This window comes from Falco naumanni, chromosome 9, assembly GCF_017639655.2.
Source record: "Falco naumanni isolate bFalNau1 chromosome 9, bFalNau1.pat, whole genome shotgun sequence".
In the NCBI taxonomy this organism is placed as follows: Eukaryota; Metazoa; Chordata; class Aves; order Falconiformes; family Falconidae; genus Falco; species Falco naumanni.
The window spans coordinates 42,414,475-42,431,752 of NC_054062.1; the positions used below are offsets into that span (position 1 = coordinate 42,414,475).

The following is a 17,278-nucleotide window of genomic DNA, read 5'->3' on the forward strand; positions in this document are numbered from 1 at the left end:
TATTAGATACTCAAAATCTGTTTGTATATAAACTGAAAACCGTATGTTTATATATATATACACATACATACTTAGTAAGATTAATGCAAATGTCACATTTCTGTGAACAAACGTCTTGAGCAGTGTAACACAAAATGCGTGTCTGTGTAGGAAAGGTTTTGTAATTCTACTGGTTAATGACAAAGGCGCTGTCTAGGTTGATCACGGTTTTTGAGCATTAGGAACGTTCAGAGTCTTCTTCGAGAGTCTTCCTGGTATATTGCTAGTTTAAATGGCTTTATTTTACGCTAGTATTGATTTGTCATTCAGTACACTGGGAATGCATTATGAATACAACTTCATTAATTTAGTGGTCTCACCGTAAGAGCATTTGCCCAGTGAATGGACACTGAAATGCCTAGAAGTTAATTGTGTTACATGGCAGCAAACAAAATATCACATTACAGCCTCTGAGAAGCTGCTAATTTGCTAGAGTTGCTAATATTTTCCACTGGCCTTTTTATATTGTTACTGATTTGTATTGATGTAGCTATGCTATTTTAATTTTAATTTGCTTTTTATCTGAGTATATGGAAGTTAGATTTTGATTCTTCCAAAATCTTGTTGATGACATCCAACAAGACTCATTAAACATCCAGTTGAACCTCCATCTCCACAAGTAACAAGAGTTGACTTTTTGATTCTGGGGTCCATCTACATCAGCCCTAGAAAGGCAGCCCAAGGCTCATTCCGGTGGGTAGGGAGGACAGTGGCATTGTCACTAGGGTGCAGTAAGCTCCAGCTTCTCTCTTCCCATGGTATGTTACCTTGTACTTTATAAGATAGCTGAGGGTTCCTGTATGCTCCCAGCATGAAACTATTAATTTTAGGAAGAACTTGGGCTATTGTTATAAATTTGGCCCACAGCTTATAGCCAATTTGACACACTATCATGAATATACTGAGTAGATATCATGGCAATTATATAGTCCAATTGGCTCTGCAATCCCCACAATTTATGAGTATAAGGTATAAAAACTTCTCAGGAGGCTTTAATGGTAATGTTCTTTATTGTGAATTAGAAGAAAAGCAATTAAATGCAATTTCAATTCATTTTTAAAGAATAAAACCCCCTTGGTTATTAATAAAAATAGATCACAGTCAAAAATAACCAATCAACCCTTCTCCTTTCTATGATGAAATTAATAGATTAAAAAATTATGAAAACTTTACATGTGCCCATGATTGTCTTCAAAAGCACGTATATTTTACGGTTTACCTAGAATACTATAATCTCACAGGTGGTGAAGAAGCTGTCAAGACACGTTTTCCGTAAACCTAAATGACAACTGCAATAGTAAATCACAGTGTCAGCAGAGATCACAAAAGAGAAGGACAAAATGAAAGTCACAGTAACATGGAGCCCTGGAATTCAAATGTTATAGCTGGTGTTAAAACAGATAAAACTAAGCAGAAAATATACTGTGTTGTTTGCTTTTCATGCTTTTTTCATAGCTAACGGAAAAAAGTTTTGCCTTAGATATATCCCACTTGTGTAAGGTTTAACAACGCATACATTTTTTTTAGGTACACTGGCAGTCAAATACAAAATCTATTTACATCTGTGAGAATCTTCCAGATGGTATCAGCTTAGAAGAAATCTTTCTACCTGTTTTTTAGTCAAGTAATCATTAGAACTTTTTCTGTTAAAAGGGATAAAAATTTAAATCATGCTGTATCTGGAATATTTGCCCATATTCAAATTAGAATAGCAGTTCCAGACAGATTTCTACAAAGCAGTTTGATTGCAGTATTTTCTGTAAGTACTTAAGAAACTATACTTTATCTAGCTCAAAGAAAAGCAAATCTAGGGGTAATATTGATAACTGATTTTTCTTCTCACACTTGGCTAGATTTGGGAACTTTAAGTTAATTTTGTTAATTACAGTGCTTTCTAGCTGCTTGCAACATTCTTGCATATTGATTTAGTGCACTGTTCCTCGGGGAAAAAAAGTTACCTTTAATCACTCAATAAAGTGAACCAGACACCGAAGCACTGTTGAAAGTCAAATGAGAATAACATTGGGACAATAAAAACTTCACACCCAACAAGCGGCAGTATAATAACCGCGTGTAGCTCTTACAATGATCCAGTTCTGGACATCCTCTGGGGTGTGACCCAGTTCTCAGTTAAGCCACTAAAAACCAGCCACTAAATAGCCTCATTTCCTACCAGCACTGGAAGGTGAGCGAGCTAGCAGCTAGGCTCAAACTCATAGCAGAATAATCTGAATCAGGTGTTCAAAGCCACTACTCAATAAGCAGAAATGGCTTCAAAGGAGGGACCAACTTCATCTGAGGTTCTGAAGAAGTTACAAACAGAAGCAAACATATTTTTTTTACTTTATTTGTAATACAAACTCTGGGATTAAGAGTCCTTCATTTATGCTAAATTTCATCAATGGAACTATTCCAGTTTACGTGATAAGAGGATCTGGACACAGACAGCAAGTGTGAAGAATCATTTGTTGCTACCACCACCTTAGCTCTCAAAGATTCCATCCCCACTCTGTAAACAGTAGCGTGGGTTAAGAGAGAAAAAAGGAGAGGGAGCTCCATCCCATGACTAATGAACTATTACTCTCTTGTATCTTGGACTGAAGTTTCTAGACATCTTTGCAGCTCACTTCAAGCTTTTTATCAAGCATACTAGAATGAATTTACAATAGCCGTATGCACTCATGAAAGATCCATGCTGTGTTTAATTGTGAGAAGCAGTGGTAACAGCAGTGGCAGAATGTTCCATGGAATTATACATGATTTAGACTCAAGTCCTCCTTATGACAGATTAAGAACTCTTGTGTATTACGTTACATATGCTAGTCTTGGATAGAGAGGTAGGGTATGATCCAGTCAGAGCCAGCGCTGATCAGCGTGCTAATCTGCATAGCACTTTTGGAGTTTTACCTCTTAAAAAGACTCAGGAGTGTGTGATTTGACAGTCCCATTCACTGAAAGGCCAGGAGAAGAAGGAAGAGCTGACCTTTCTGAAATCCAAAAGGGAAGAAAAGGAGCTGCCATTCCCTTAACTTTTGCAGGGGAAGGGTAAATTTATGTTTCCCACACCACTGCATTCTGCCTCTACGCCAGCGTCACATGGTGAAGTTGCACATACAGGTTAGTTACCCGCAGAGTTCTGGAAATCTCTTGCCTTTGTTTTCATAACATCTCCTACCGTTTATCTCCTCCAGTGAAAGCAGTTTACGTGTTTCACTCTGCTTTTTAACTGGGTGAACTGGAATTAAGTTAAACCAGTAACATAATTTTGTGCAATCACATGCTTTTCCTCCTGCATAACTACACACCATACCTGCTGATACTGTTTGAGAGAGTTGTGTTTTCTTAGCAGGGAAACAGCATTGTTTCAAAGGAGCTTTCAAACTAATAACTTTTAATCTTTTGCCTTAAGGCTGGATCAATAGGACTGCGGTTTCGACACTTTGCGTAGCAAGACAGTAGGACCAGTAAGGCAGACATCTGCTGGGAAACCAGTAAAATTTTCTGACCTTGGGCCTGCAAGTATTTGCTGTGCTGGGCTTTAAACAGAAAATACTACAGATAATAAATATAACTTTGTCTAGCATAAGCTGAAGAAAATGTATGGAAGCCTGTGAAATAGAAAGCATGTTATTGTAAGCGTGCAAGCAAAGGAACAAGAGCTGGAGGTACGGCTGATAAACAAATATGGACCAACAATAAGCAGGATATCAGCAATTCATCCAAGACCAACGAGTTTCTATGCAGGACACCTGTGGTATGCTAGAGGGGGTGATCAGGAACATCTAGATGCAGCATTTAAAGACACACAGCATGAGCTGAATGTCTTGTGCTGGTAGTGACTGATGACTAAGCGCACCTTGTGCATGGACAAACTAACACACACATACACAATTGACTCTGAGAGGAGAAAGCATGATCCAGCATTTAAGGAACAGATTATAATATATGTAAAAGGGTACCACAGCTCAGATTCAGGCTTCTGGACAGATGAACAAGGCCTTCTGCATTAGCTTTGGTCACCATAAAAGTTTCTTCCAGTCAGCATGAACAACCTTTGTAGATGTCAAGGCTTTTTACTTGAATGTAACATTCCTTATTTTCTTTAAAATGGGTCAGTTCTAAGTCCTCATATATGATTTCTTCCAAATAATATATGCTCTTTTATCACTTGGTTTTTATAAATGAATCTTCATTTCCAAACACTAAGAGCAGAGCTTTCCACTCAGCAACACCTCTCCTGTTTTATGTAATGTGATAAAGAAAGCCTGACTGAAGGAGCTGCAGTAACAGAGAAATGTTCTCACACACAGTCCAGTTCATTAAGGAGACAGAACACAGAACTGTAATGTAAAATTACAGGTAAATATATTAAACTACCACAATGGCTTACTAAATGAAATTATAATTGCTCACTATGTCATACTCTAATAGTAGCACATGGAGAAGACAACCTTGAAGTGTTTTAATTAAAGGGGGCAAGAAGTCTTCAGAATGTAAAGCAATTTGGGTTTCAATAGGAAAATATTTGTTCATTAAGATATTCATAAATTCACCTGCGAGTAAACTCAAAAGCTGCTGCATATTCTTTACAAATGCAAAGAATCGTCTGGCAGAAACTTGAACGGACTTTTTTTTTTTTAAAATATTTGACTAGCAGTGCACTGTATGGGCACTGCACCTGACCCATTTGTATCCATGAAACCAGTAACACTTCATCAAACTTGTTTCCCTTTTGTGGTCACATGCGCTTTATTATCTCTCATTTTTAGTGACTGCAATACCTGTTTAGAATTGCTGCCTTCTATCTTTAGAACATGCCTAATCTTTAGAATATAGCTTCCAGTTAAAAAGCAGTCAAGAAGGACAATGTATTGTAAAAGAATAAGAAAGCTCATTTCATATTAGCAATTAGCCTATTTACATTAATTATTCAATTGCCTCATTCTACAATTTCCCTGCTGTTCTTTTGTGCTTCCTTTCTCCTTGCAGCATGTTACAGCTCACATTACCTCACTTTGATACTTTGCTCCCTTCCAAGGGGAGCCATGAGTCTAAAACATTTATTTTGTTTGCTAATAACCTGTCTGTGTAGACACTTTGGAGCTGTAATGGCACTAGAAAACCATTCCAAAGCCTGCAAAAGAACTGACAGACTGAAACAATCATGACAAGCTAAGTGAAATGACTTAGAATATGAAGGATTATCTTATTTCTCAGAAAACAGAAAAACACCTCTCATTTCTTAAAGAAGAAGCTGAAAACTGAACAAGAGCTGATGAAGTATTTGGGCTTTGTCATGTTATGGGTCTTACTTGACTTGAGACTTCCATAATCAAGTACCAGAATCTACCACAGGATCTAAACACTTCCAATACCGTACTATCTTTGAAAAGAACGGCCAGTAGATGTTTGATAGGAATATGTTTTGGAAATACAAAAAATAGTGTTCCATCTCACAGCAAGGAAACAGATGGTCATGGCTCTAATAACTACGTGCAAACCCACCCATATAAAGAATATATATAAAACTGCAAGACAAAGTGGTTCATGTATAGTGCCCCAATAAAATCTGTATGCGTAGGTTGTGAACATTACTGCTTTATAGTTATTTCAAAGTAAAGCAAAATTGCCATATTATTACTATTTAAAGGCCATGGTGCAAAACCAGAGCAAGCCTATCATTAGTCTTTCAAATGCTAGAGACAGATTTTCCAGCCTGACTTGTCTCTCTCAGTGTTCAGCAACCCCTCTACAGAATACAACAGAGGGCTCTCATTCATCCTGCGTAACCACTGTGATACGAGTATCATTCATCTGTGTGTCTGAATTCAACAGTGACGAAAAACACAGGACTATGCAGCCTTGGAAACCCACGTACTCTTTTTAACTCCAGGACAGGTGACAGCAGTGTGTGCCTCCCCACGCAGGCCAACAGTATGCCTCCACCCTCTAAGCTAGGGTTACGTGACCAGAGTGAAATGTGGTGTCCACGCTTCTTCTGTACTTGTTCTTCCTGCCAAGATTCCCGGCAAAGGTAACACTCATTTCTAACAATGTTTTTGGAGAAGTCCACACAGATTAGGAACGATGGTTAATACTAAATGACTGTGGTATTACTTGTTTCACACAAAACCAAGCAGGTGGCAATAACGACCAGCCTGTGTGGGCCTGGGTATATCCCTGCAGCTGCCACGAGCCACAAAGTCTACAGATACATGAACTGCTGATCACCATCAGCCCTCTCTTTGAGAACAGGCTGGCAAAGTAGAAAACAGAGGAATCTACCTTTTTGATAAAGAAACTAAGACATAGTCTCTGCTAAAATCTATAATGAACATAATCTTCAATTTTTAATCTTTGCCAGGCAATTGTTCAAAATAAATTTTGATAATCTGTAGCTCTATTTTAACCTCACACTTCCCCTTCTTCATTGTAGAAATTGGAGACCCAGAGCTGTCCTGCAACTGTGTGCAAGGTAACAGGTACATTGTAGCAACTTTTGTTTTAGCTGTGTTTATCATGTGAGTCAGGAATTCTCTGATAGCATTCCAGATGTTTCCAATCACAGGATGGTTTAGATACCAAGCTTTGCATACAGTTATTTTTCAATTGTGTCTTTCAAGGCCTATGGAAGACAGTGGAAAAGCTCTCAGTGAATTCAGGAAATTTTTAACAAGACCTTGTATCTTTTTCCCAACAAAATACCCCAACAACAACAATTCTAGAACGTCCCAGACCCCTGGGGCTCAGTTTACTTAAGCAGACAATCTATCTGTGCACTTTCTCAAAGAGAACTAAAAGCTAGATAACAATAAAGCAGTGAATTAGAAAATAGACTGTTAACATCAAGAAGGCTGTACTTCTGCTGGATTTACACCACTTGCTTTGTATCTTTCTAACATGCATTTATTGAACGACTGGAAGGTTCTTCTTCAAGAGCAGAAGAAGAAGTGTGCTTTTATGTTCAAAACAGCAAACTGTATTCACTGTCAGACATTTTTCCAAACCAAACCACTGCCATTTCTGTGTCCCTTAGAAAATATTACAATACAAACTACATTTTGTAAGATATATTTCCCACAGTTCAGCTATACCAATATGTCTAGCATTGCCGCTGCTGTTCAAGGACTTGAAATTAGTAGACTTTCAGAAATATTGCCTTCAATCCTTTAGTGAGAGCATCTGATTTGCAGAACCATTGCCACTATTTAGTTCTGCTAGATTTTCCCCTTGAAAACAATAGTCACCACCTGAAATTAAACCTTGATCTATAAACATTTACAACATGATCCTGTTCAAAATGAAAATTGCCTTCCCTGGCTCCCCTGACCTCAGGGATTACGCAGCTTCTGCTTCTCTCAGCATTTTTCAATCCATCCTTCAACTTGCTATGATCAGCTTCTTCACAGCTTGCAACTCCCTTAGCCAGTAACTGCACTGCCACCCTGACTTCCCTTGATAAAATAGTTCTCCACAACACAAACCATGCTACTGAAATTACATTTTAAAGGTACCACCTTTAGGGCAACTACCTCATGTTTCCAGATCCGTGATATCAGCCTCTGAAACTTTCCTTTCAACCTGAAGGCAAGTAGAGATCTGATAGTGCTACAGTAGATGCTTAGCAAACGTGCACACAGCCACCTCATAGACAGGCAATGAATAAATCACTCATTTTGTCATACAGTATTGTACTCACTGTATCTCTGAGAGATGCCCTCTATATCATGAATAAATAACACCAACCATCATAAAACATCAGTTCCAACTAAAGCTAGGGAAATAATTAGAGAACAGCCCATCCTGCAAACAGTTCTCCGATGTTCTGAATGGAAAATAACCAAGTGCAAAACAGAATACGTGAGAGCGAAAAATCTAACATCTGAAGTTTAAAAAAAATAATCAAAAATATCAGAAGTAACAGCTGACAAACCAGTGGGAATGGAAAAAAAAAATGCTGAAACAGATTTCTAGCAAAAGAGAGAGATTAAAGGAGAAATGAAAGATAGAGCAAAGAAATGGAAATATTACCTGGCTCAGCCACCAGCACCCTTTTGTTAAACACTTACAGGATGAAGAGGCCTCTAGTTTTGTTGCCATATGGAATTCTATTCTCAGTGTCTTATGCTTGCAGCAAACTGAAAACTACAATTTGCCAATGTCTATGATAGTGTTTGGCAAAACTCTTCAACATATACAGGGAAGGGTGGTAACTTTACCTTTATTTTGCAGGGGTCGCACAGAGGTTTGAAAATTCCAGTTCAAAGCTAAACTTGGCCGAAACAATGGGCATGTCTCCCTTTCTAGCCCTTCTGAGAGACAGACCTCCTACCCTTAACACCAGATTACCTCCCAGCTTTCAAACTGTACCAGCAACTGAGATATTAGCTAAGAATGTTCTGAATTCAGATTTACAAAAAATGTTTCATACATCTTGATACAACACTAGGATGCCCTTGTAAATTAGATTCATCAGCCCATATTCATCAGTTAGCAGATAAGAAATCATATTACAATTATTAACTTCCTGGTTGTCAAAATTATGAAAATAGCCCAGCTTCTAAATTGAAAATGTCCAGCCACCACTCCCACACAGAAGGTGCCAGGAAGGGATTCTTTTACCTTTAACTATATTTAGTTTTCATAGTAAAAAAAAAATAAAAAAAATCAAGGCATAATTCTTTTCACTCAAACTTAAAGCAACTATTAAAGCAACTATTAAATAATACCAAAGAAACAGCTGGTTTTTCTACAAAAGATATAGACACCTTATATCCCAAGATAAGTCTCAGTGACACCTTAACCACTTGTTCCAATTCTCCTTTAATGTAGCAGTTTGAGAACTGAGCATCATTTCACTGTGGCCACTAAGTAAGCATAAGCCACTTAAAAAAAAGGTTCATTTTTTCCCAATCCAAATGAAGTAAATATCATCTAATTTTATGATTTCTGAAGGGATTAAATATGGTTTTGAATTACAAACAACATTTTAAAATAGATATTTATTTTTTAAATTTTTTTAAAAAAACTTTTAAAAATCATCCTATATTGAAGAGGTATATGATCTACTTCTTGGCAGGGATCTACTACAAAAACATACAAAAAGAGTAGAATATACATCCAAAAGTCATAATAATATGTAAATGAACATTACATTTTGTATCTTCAACATGATAACTTTTTAAATCAAGAAAACAGTAAAACCTATTCAAAATGAGCTAAAATCATCTGTTAGTGGAGTTCAGGTAATGGATGATAACATCAAAAGGCAAACAGAGATGAAGTCAAAGCTGGTATTTGTTTAAGAAGTAACTTTGCATACAAGGAAGGAAATGCTCAGATTAGAAAAAGACTTCTCACCACCACAGATTTTACTGCTCCACTTCAAATGAAACATTTTGTAGTGATTCTTCATATGAAGATAAAAGGAAAACTTCAGGTACATTAAGTATGCCCTACATTACCTGTCTCACATACCGTGAAAGTGGCCTAGACAATATATATTTTAAAACAGAATCCAGATCATTTTTGATGATGTAATGTGAGAAATATACCAAATATATGAGGGTAAAGACATTTTTACACTGTTATTTGGACTTCGCTATATTATCTAAACACATCTGCCTCCAACCTTCATCTCTGTATGATTAGAAAATACCATATGTCCATACTACAATTTGAAGACAGTGAATTGGCTAATGCTTAACTTCAGTTAAAAAGTTGAAAAACCTGAGAGTCAAAACAGGTAAGAAAAGGTCTATTGACCTTGGCAAAACCATGTAATTCTGTAACTAATATCTACTTTTTCAGTACTGTTGTAATGGATCTCTCAGTGCATTACATTCAAAAAGCCCTTAACATGAGGCAGAATATTATACTCCAATTTTATGGTCTAAAATTGGTATACTAGAAAATACAGAAGTTCCAAGATGTGAAGGACCTGATTATACTTCTTTTGAGAGATGCTTGAAGTTTTAAGAACCTGTCGTCATAACACTAGACAACTTTAAATACTAGGCAGCAGTTATCTACCTATCCAAATGATGATTGTATTATTACCCCATTGGCTCAAGTGATTAGCCTTAATTCTGGGCTCTGCAGAATGGCTGTCACTTGTATGGCCAATTTCTTATACCAGTCAGATATATTCTGCTGTATTTTCATTCATACACAAACCCCATATATATTGTTCTGGTTCCATGAATACAATACAAAAACATGAACACACAGAAGATCCTAAATAGGCTTATACAACAGAAGTCACAATCTTTATTTTAATAAGAAGTAAACAGAGAACAGAAATAAAGATTACTGGTTGGATCAAAAATCTTCTGGCTGCCTTCCCTTCCCCACCTCCCCCAGCCCAAAACTGGAGGCCAATGCAATGAAGAGGGTTTGGGTTTTTTTCTAGAAAAAAGAAGGAAAAGTATGTCAATGCTTTCCAGTATTTTGCTTTGGGGTTTTTGTTTTTGTTTTGTCAAAGTTTGTCTACATTACAAAATGTAACACAGATGCTATATAACACAACAAAACATTGACTACCACACCTGTAACAACCTGATGTTTAGCTTCCACAGCTCCAGGAGAGTTACAAGGTAGTGGAATTGTTCACTAAGGATTCCGATGAACCTGACCAGAGCTGCAGAAGCTAAAGCAGCTAACCCAGCAACCAGGTACCAAAGCAGCATTCATGTGGATCTCTGCAAAGAAAACCACTGAACTTTGTGCTGGGAATCTGTCTTGATTATCTTTGTCAGGCTCCTTGAGTGGGGGGAGGACAAGCAAGGTACTTTGCACACTTCTATAAATGTTGTTGGATAGTTGCAGTTTCTTAAGATATGTATGGCATGATCGGAGAAACTAAAGAAAGATGATGAATTTCTCAATTCTTGTAGTGATTAACAGACTAAAATAAAAGCCACTGAAGTTTGTAGAAAGACTGCACAAGCATTAGCTTAAGCCCAGGTCCTTCTTCACTGAAGGCGTGAATTATGTTCCTAACACATTCACATCAATAATAACGTCCTAGTCACGTCAATTTATATGGACGTGAACTTCCCACAAGCCGGGAAAACATTTACCATTGGACCACACAGAAAGATCATGGTTGAAAATACTTTTGAAAAATGTCCACAGATGAAATTTTAATCAGTTTGTCTCTCAAAGAAACCACACCAAATGTCTTTTGTAAGAAAACAAAAAAAAAACCAACCCTGTCTACATCACTATTCATAAGAAATGGAAGTATTGTAGCATTTACAAGCTATTCATGACTGACTTCAGTGTCTTTGGCTAATTAGGCACTGAAAACAGTAGCTTGTTGTTGTCTTTTAACACATAAGGATCTGTGTATCACACAAAGAAATCTGCAATACATGAAACACTAAACTTGTTCAGAAATCTTCCTTGCCTGGTTCAGTTTAGAACACCCACACATCTTCATCTTTTACTGAGAGAATCATGAAAACAGGATCAGGGTCAGCTTAGTGCTTTGAACAAAGAAATGTGAGACTCACCAAAGACAGCAATGAAAAATTATTAAGATTTACTTCAAAGTCTTTCCAGTCCCTCAATTATGTCAGCTATTAAGCCAGAATTCTTTTTTTCATGTTTAGGTACCTATGAAAGTAAGATGACTTACCTCTGAATTTAATATCAAAGATTCAGCTGCATAGAAAATGCTATACAGAGCAAAAGCCTCAGAGACGCTAGGAACTCCAGCAGATATGACAGCAAATTATGGATCTGAACAGGAACTGGTTTGCCCATTTCATGAAAACTGTCTAAAATCATACACTCCCAATTCTTTTTGAGAAAGATCAAGACCTTTCAATAATTTTTGTTTGCAGAAGAAAGCAAGCAAGAAAGAATGCTACCCCAGTTTAGAAAGTACAACAGGGATTTAACAGACATGAGTTCACGTCCCTCTTGCAAATCAGGTAAAGCAAAAACTTGAATGTCAGTCACCCACACACCATACCACTAGAGTATTCACCAGTTTATTTTGGAGTCCCCCTCCCCCTATCTTTGTCTCATTCCCCCTGCTTGGCTTGCTATTTTACAGCAAGTATATTTTGGCCAAAATACTCATGAAAAAAAAACCAAGTTTAGTGCTATGGGTCACAAATTAGTCTACTTAATCAGAAAAAAAGAAAACAGGAAAATCACATACTAATGACAGGAATGATGCTAACACCTTGTTTTAACAGGCACTAGGTTTCACAATGCCAGTAGAGGTTCCTTTTTGTGATGAAAGCTGGCAAGATTTATTTCCTGAGTGTATGCTTACAGCTCTATTATACAAGAAACGAAGGATCAGTGTATTACCATGAAACCATTGAGCAATCCTGTTGGTGTTCCTCTCAAACCCAGCACGTCGAGGGATCTGCTCTTCTTTGAACCAGCGAATGATGACATCTCGGGAAAAGGGTCTGGAAGGACGCTCCCAGATGTTACTGCATTGAAAGGCAAGTAATTAGAGCAAAGTCATACAGATAATTAGCAGTGTATGAACACAAGGGACAGTATCTCTTTTCTATATACATTTACAAAATGTACAGCTACAAAATGGTCATTATAACTGCTGTTCAGTATAGCTCACTGAATAATTTTAACCTTTTTAAAATCTGTTAAAAATATTGTTCGTTTTTATGGAAACCAGAATATTTTGATTTCACCTTTGCAATGGAATCTTAAACATTTTCTTAAGCACACAACTTAAATAGAAAAATAATTTACCACAAAAGAGGCAATGGACATTTCAGTTAGCTCTTTTTTCCACTTAAATTTTATTCCAATGTACATATTGACAAGTAAAGTTTTTTTTGCCTAGAGCATACTACTTTTCACTGGCAAGCAATTCTCAGCTGTATCTCAGGTTGCGTATCCAAACCATTGAGCATGATAGAGGCAGCGTTTTGTTTAGACTCTTATGTCCCCTTTGCATTCTCTACTTGACAGCCTCCCTTACTGTTTCTTCTACTTTCTATGCATTTTAGTGAGTAGGAGGCAAAGCAGGTAAAATATGTGGAAAATCTATCCAGCTACCCCAAATAACTACTAAGGATATTATATCAAAAAGAATGTATGACTGCATTCCAATTAAGCACACAATCTCACTTTTCCTGAAAACAGTAGTAAAAGGGAGGCTTTATAATGCATTTCTGTATAGTGCCAAATCCCACGGGTTTCTGGGTGCTCAAACTGTTAGCACAAATTACCAGATCTTCATGACTGTATGTGTACCTGTACTATAATTTCACTCATTTGGTGAGATATACATTTCACAGCGTACAGCAGCTGGCTACCTGCTTCTAGCTTTCCCACTCCACCTGCCATACAGCTGCCCGTTAATGCTGTATATTTCTAGACAATGTAACAGAGAACTATTACTAAAATTAGAATGTCAGCTCAGAAGTCACCAAAGAGTGTTAAACTAATTTGTGAGATAATCAAGAACCCACAAAACCAGTCAAGGTTCTGCAATTCAGGACAGCAAGGTGCTCTTTAAAAAGGAATAAAAGCAAAAAGGTACATGCTGTCTGCTTGATGATATGCAACTGAGTCCTCCTTTCAGCTTGCCTTACTATTACTAAAACCAGTGATTGATTCAGTTGATACCAAGTCATGAAGCCCACAGTGAATGTAAGTTATTGTTCAATTGCACGAACCCATGTGAGCAGATCTGACCAACATTCATGATACAATTTGAAGATGCAGCCATGAGTGAGGAAAGAAAATGAGAATTCAGTTTTAAACACACATTAAAGAAACCCACCTACATGTGTTCCTTATTTTTGTTTTTGAATATTTTCTATAAAGAGACAAGAAAGCCATTGAATTCCAGGGCTTAACAGTCCATTCTTGTTTCTTAACTTATTTCTCTCTAATTCAGTTCAGCTTTGAAAAACCTGTCAAATCCATAATTTTTTCTGCCCTAGGCCAAATCTCAAAATTACTGGGTCAGGTTCTACCTATTCACTATTAAAGCAAGTTTTATTTTTCTTGATACCTTCACAATCAAGTCATGGACAAAGAGGAGCCTTAAGAGATGAGAAAAATAAATACTGTCTATTTTTTGTAATATAGGTATAGCTTAGAAACAGGTAAATACTATCGAATATGAGCTGGATAATGATTAGAATATTTTCCAGCTTTTTTTCAAGTCCTTTTTGAAAAGGATTGCATCTAGCCCCTCCAAATCCTGTAGTAAATCACCTCAGAAGCTCAGAACTGCAGGTCAAACAAAGTTATGGGCTGTATTTTTCAAAATCTGCCACTGTCACTAGTGGTTTTACTACTTCAAATTGAAGAAAAATTCAAGTGGTTTGGAAAAGCAATAAGAGAATTCCTTTCTTTGATAATTTGATTTGATGATAACTTTAAAGATCCTGTGCGCTCTGAGATTGAATTTCTGATTCCTCCTCAAACTAGGAGTTTTGCCTACTGTTATGGGAGAGTTTCTGTGTCTCTGGATTATTTTTTTTTCATTTAATACCACCATCCTGCAAGTGTTCACATTGCCTTTATCACCACATGAGGCCAAATTAATGGTATAAGAAATAACCATGACAAGAGTAGAGTGACTAGTCAGTTTTCTAGCACCCATCTGCCAGTTCAGATTCTTTTCCCCTTCTGCAATTCGTGGTGCTCCCTAAATAGTCAAGAGATTAATAAACACCAAAGTCACTTGATTTTGCCTGAAAAAAAACCTTAAACCCCCTGAAACTTAAGAGTATGACAGCTCTCTGCAAAACATTTCAAAGAGCTGTTAAGCAGCAGGCAGTTCTAGGCTTGAGGCTTAGGCTTGTCTAAGATTTTGTCTATTTGAATTCTCCATATCGCAGCCTTCCATACTGATCTAATACTGATTTTTGAAGGACCCATCCCCCACCATGTGAACTCAAAGAAATCTGTCTGAAAAATAAATGGTGTTTAGTTTAAGTATTCAATCTGTTTTCACCTTTCTTTAAACATTCCTTTTCTGGTTGTAGCAAAAAAGCATGGCACTGAGAACTTCCAGCAACTGAAGAAGAGCTTGTTGAAATGGTGGGGACTGGAGAGAGAGCAATTCAACAGAAAGTTATTTCAAGGTCACTCTGGTACAAACTAACCTGGATGCTGCAGAGAGAGGCAGCAAAGAACTTGCACTATTGTTGTGCAGTTTTATCTCCTGATCATTATTCAGGCTTGTCCCCTGGAACAGATTACTCAGGCCAGCCACTCTTCCCTTCTGGATGGCACGCAAGGATTGTCGTCGGTATTCATCCCGGGCCCTGCGTGCTTTGTGGCTCCTTTCCTCATCTGCAGCTTTGGAGCGGCGCACTGCGGGGGATGAATGGGAAGGGTAGGGAGGAGAGACTTTAGAAATACAAACAGCCATTTACACCTTTCCTTATAGAACAATTACCTTTATTCCTTATATGACCTGATTTTAAGAGCGTTCATATTGCAATGCTCTATCAAAGAGATGGCTAACTGGATGACTTCCCTGATGCTTCAAATACAGGCCCACCAGTAGAATAAGCATGCCAGACTCGAGCTACCAATGATCTGATCACTATTGGCAATAACTGAGCCTCTACATACTGCGATTACATCTGACACTTGCTTGGGCTGTAAGAAGAGAAATTCTGCTTTGGGACATCTTTTCCACTGGCAGTGCACCAAGGTTTATGTTTCAAGAAAGAATGTTAACTATGGCTTAAAATTGCAACTATGCATGTAACAAGAATTGCAAGAGCTACTCCAAAGATTTACAATTATAAAAACTAACATGTAGGCCGCATTTTTTGTTGTTCATGTGGCTTTCTTTCTGAAAGGCCTATGCTATCTTTGTTACAGTACTCAAAGTCAAAGTAGTCTCCACCTTGAAAATTGCAGTCCAAAAATGGTTTCAGTAACAATGAAGAAATTAACAGCCATTGGAAAAGGCACACTGATACTATGGATGGGGTTGTCTCACACTCAAGTCTCTGAAATTGCATATAAAGAACCAGCATCTGTAATGGAAGATTTAATACACACCTATTAATGGCACTGACCAGGGAGTTACATATTTCCATAACCTGAAATGAGACTGCTGCTCTGGCCATTGCAGGTCAGGCATCTTTCATTTAAGGTTTTTTCATTTTGAATCTGTCTTCAAGATGGTATCACTTAAATGCGCCAAGAATTGTGCTGCAGTATTTGTTATCTGTCAGCTCTTTTCTGGTGCCTCAAGCCCCATTTTGATGATTTTAATTTTTTTTCAGACACAAATAACTTCAGGCAGGCAAATTATTCCAGTGCAAAACAAACCTTTAACATCCAATGAAGCAAGTATTAAAGCAGCAAGCTATTGCCTCCAGCAGCAATTATCAATCCTGCCATGACTATCCTGGCTTAGATCATACCCAATTCATAAAGTGCGCACACTATTTCTTACACTACTGTGATTGTACCTGTGACTAGGAGTGCATGATACAATACCCGACAGCTGCATTTCATTAGGCTGTTTGCATGCCTCTGGTTTAACAGTCCTGGTCTAAAGCAAGCAGAAGTATAAATGGATTTGTCTAAATTATGAAAAGGTTTGATGAAATCAAAAAATAAAAGCTCTCAAAGCAAAATGAAACAAAATAAAAACCTCAGGGCAAATGAGGGAAAGAGAAGAGATCTTTAAACTTAGAGTTATATATTACCATAGGTAGAAAGATATACAGAACTAAAAACTTATCAAGATAGCACAGTAAACAAGTCATAGACACTTCATATTTGTACAACTGGCAGGATTTCAGTTTCACTTAACTACATCCCCTGTAGTTTTAGCTAAACACAGTAACAGACAATTGTACAGCACAGAAAACATGAGTAACAGGCTTCACTATGGATCTTACAGGTCATTAATTTAAAGGGTAGATAACGTCATCTAGATATGCTACTTCAATGGCTCAAATATATTAGTTACAAAAATTCTGTGATTTATCCTTTGTAACGCTACTCCATAACGGCTGCTTTAAATGCGGACTTTGTGTTTTCAGCAACACGAGAGGCAGCAAGGAAGCTGAGTGCAATGCAACTTGGTAAGACCTTTAGAGACGAGTCATTTTTTGTCACAGTCACGGTATGCAGAGTGAGGGCAGACTGCCTGGAGCTTCCTGGGATTCTTTTCTACTGTTGTACAGGCTGCCTGGTAACGAGAAAGGCAAGGTAGCTTCGTGCCCCACTTTCTTCAGCAACAGACACTCTTTTCAACAGA

At 37.5% G+C, this 17,278-nt stretch overlaps 1 protein-coding gene across 1 annotated transcript in view; it reads right to left on the minus strand.

Annotated features, from left to right (window-relative positions):
- The window catches only part of SH2D4B (SH2 domain containing 4B), a 69,545-nt gene that overhangs the window by 19,574 nt on the left and 32,693 nt on the right, over nt 1–17,278 (minus strand). The window contains exons 5-6 of the mRNA XM_040607643.1: nt 15,153–15,363; nt 12,367–12,494 (exon numbers count right to left, since the gene is read on the minus strand). Of these exons, the coding sequence (XP_040463577.1) occupies nt 12,367–12,494; nt 15,153–15,363 (339 nt within the window). The remainder of the gene's footprint in view (nt 1–12,366; nt 12,495–15,152; nt 15,364–17,278) is intronic.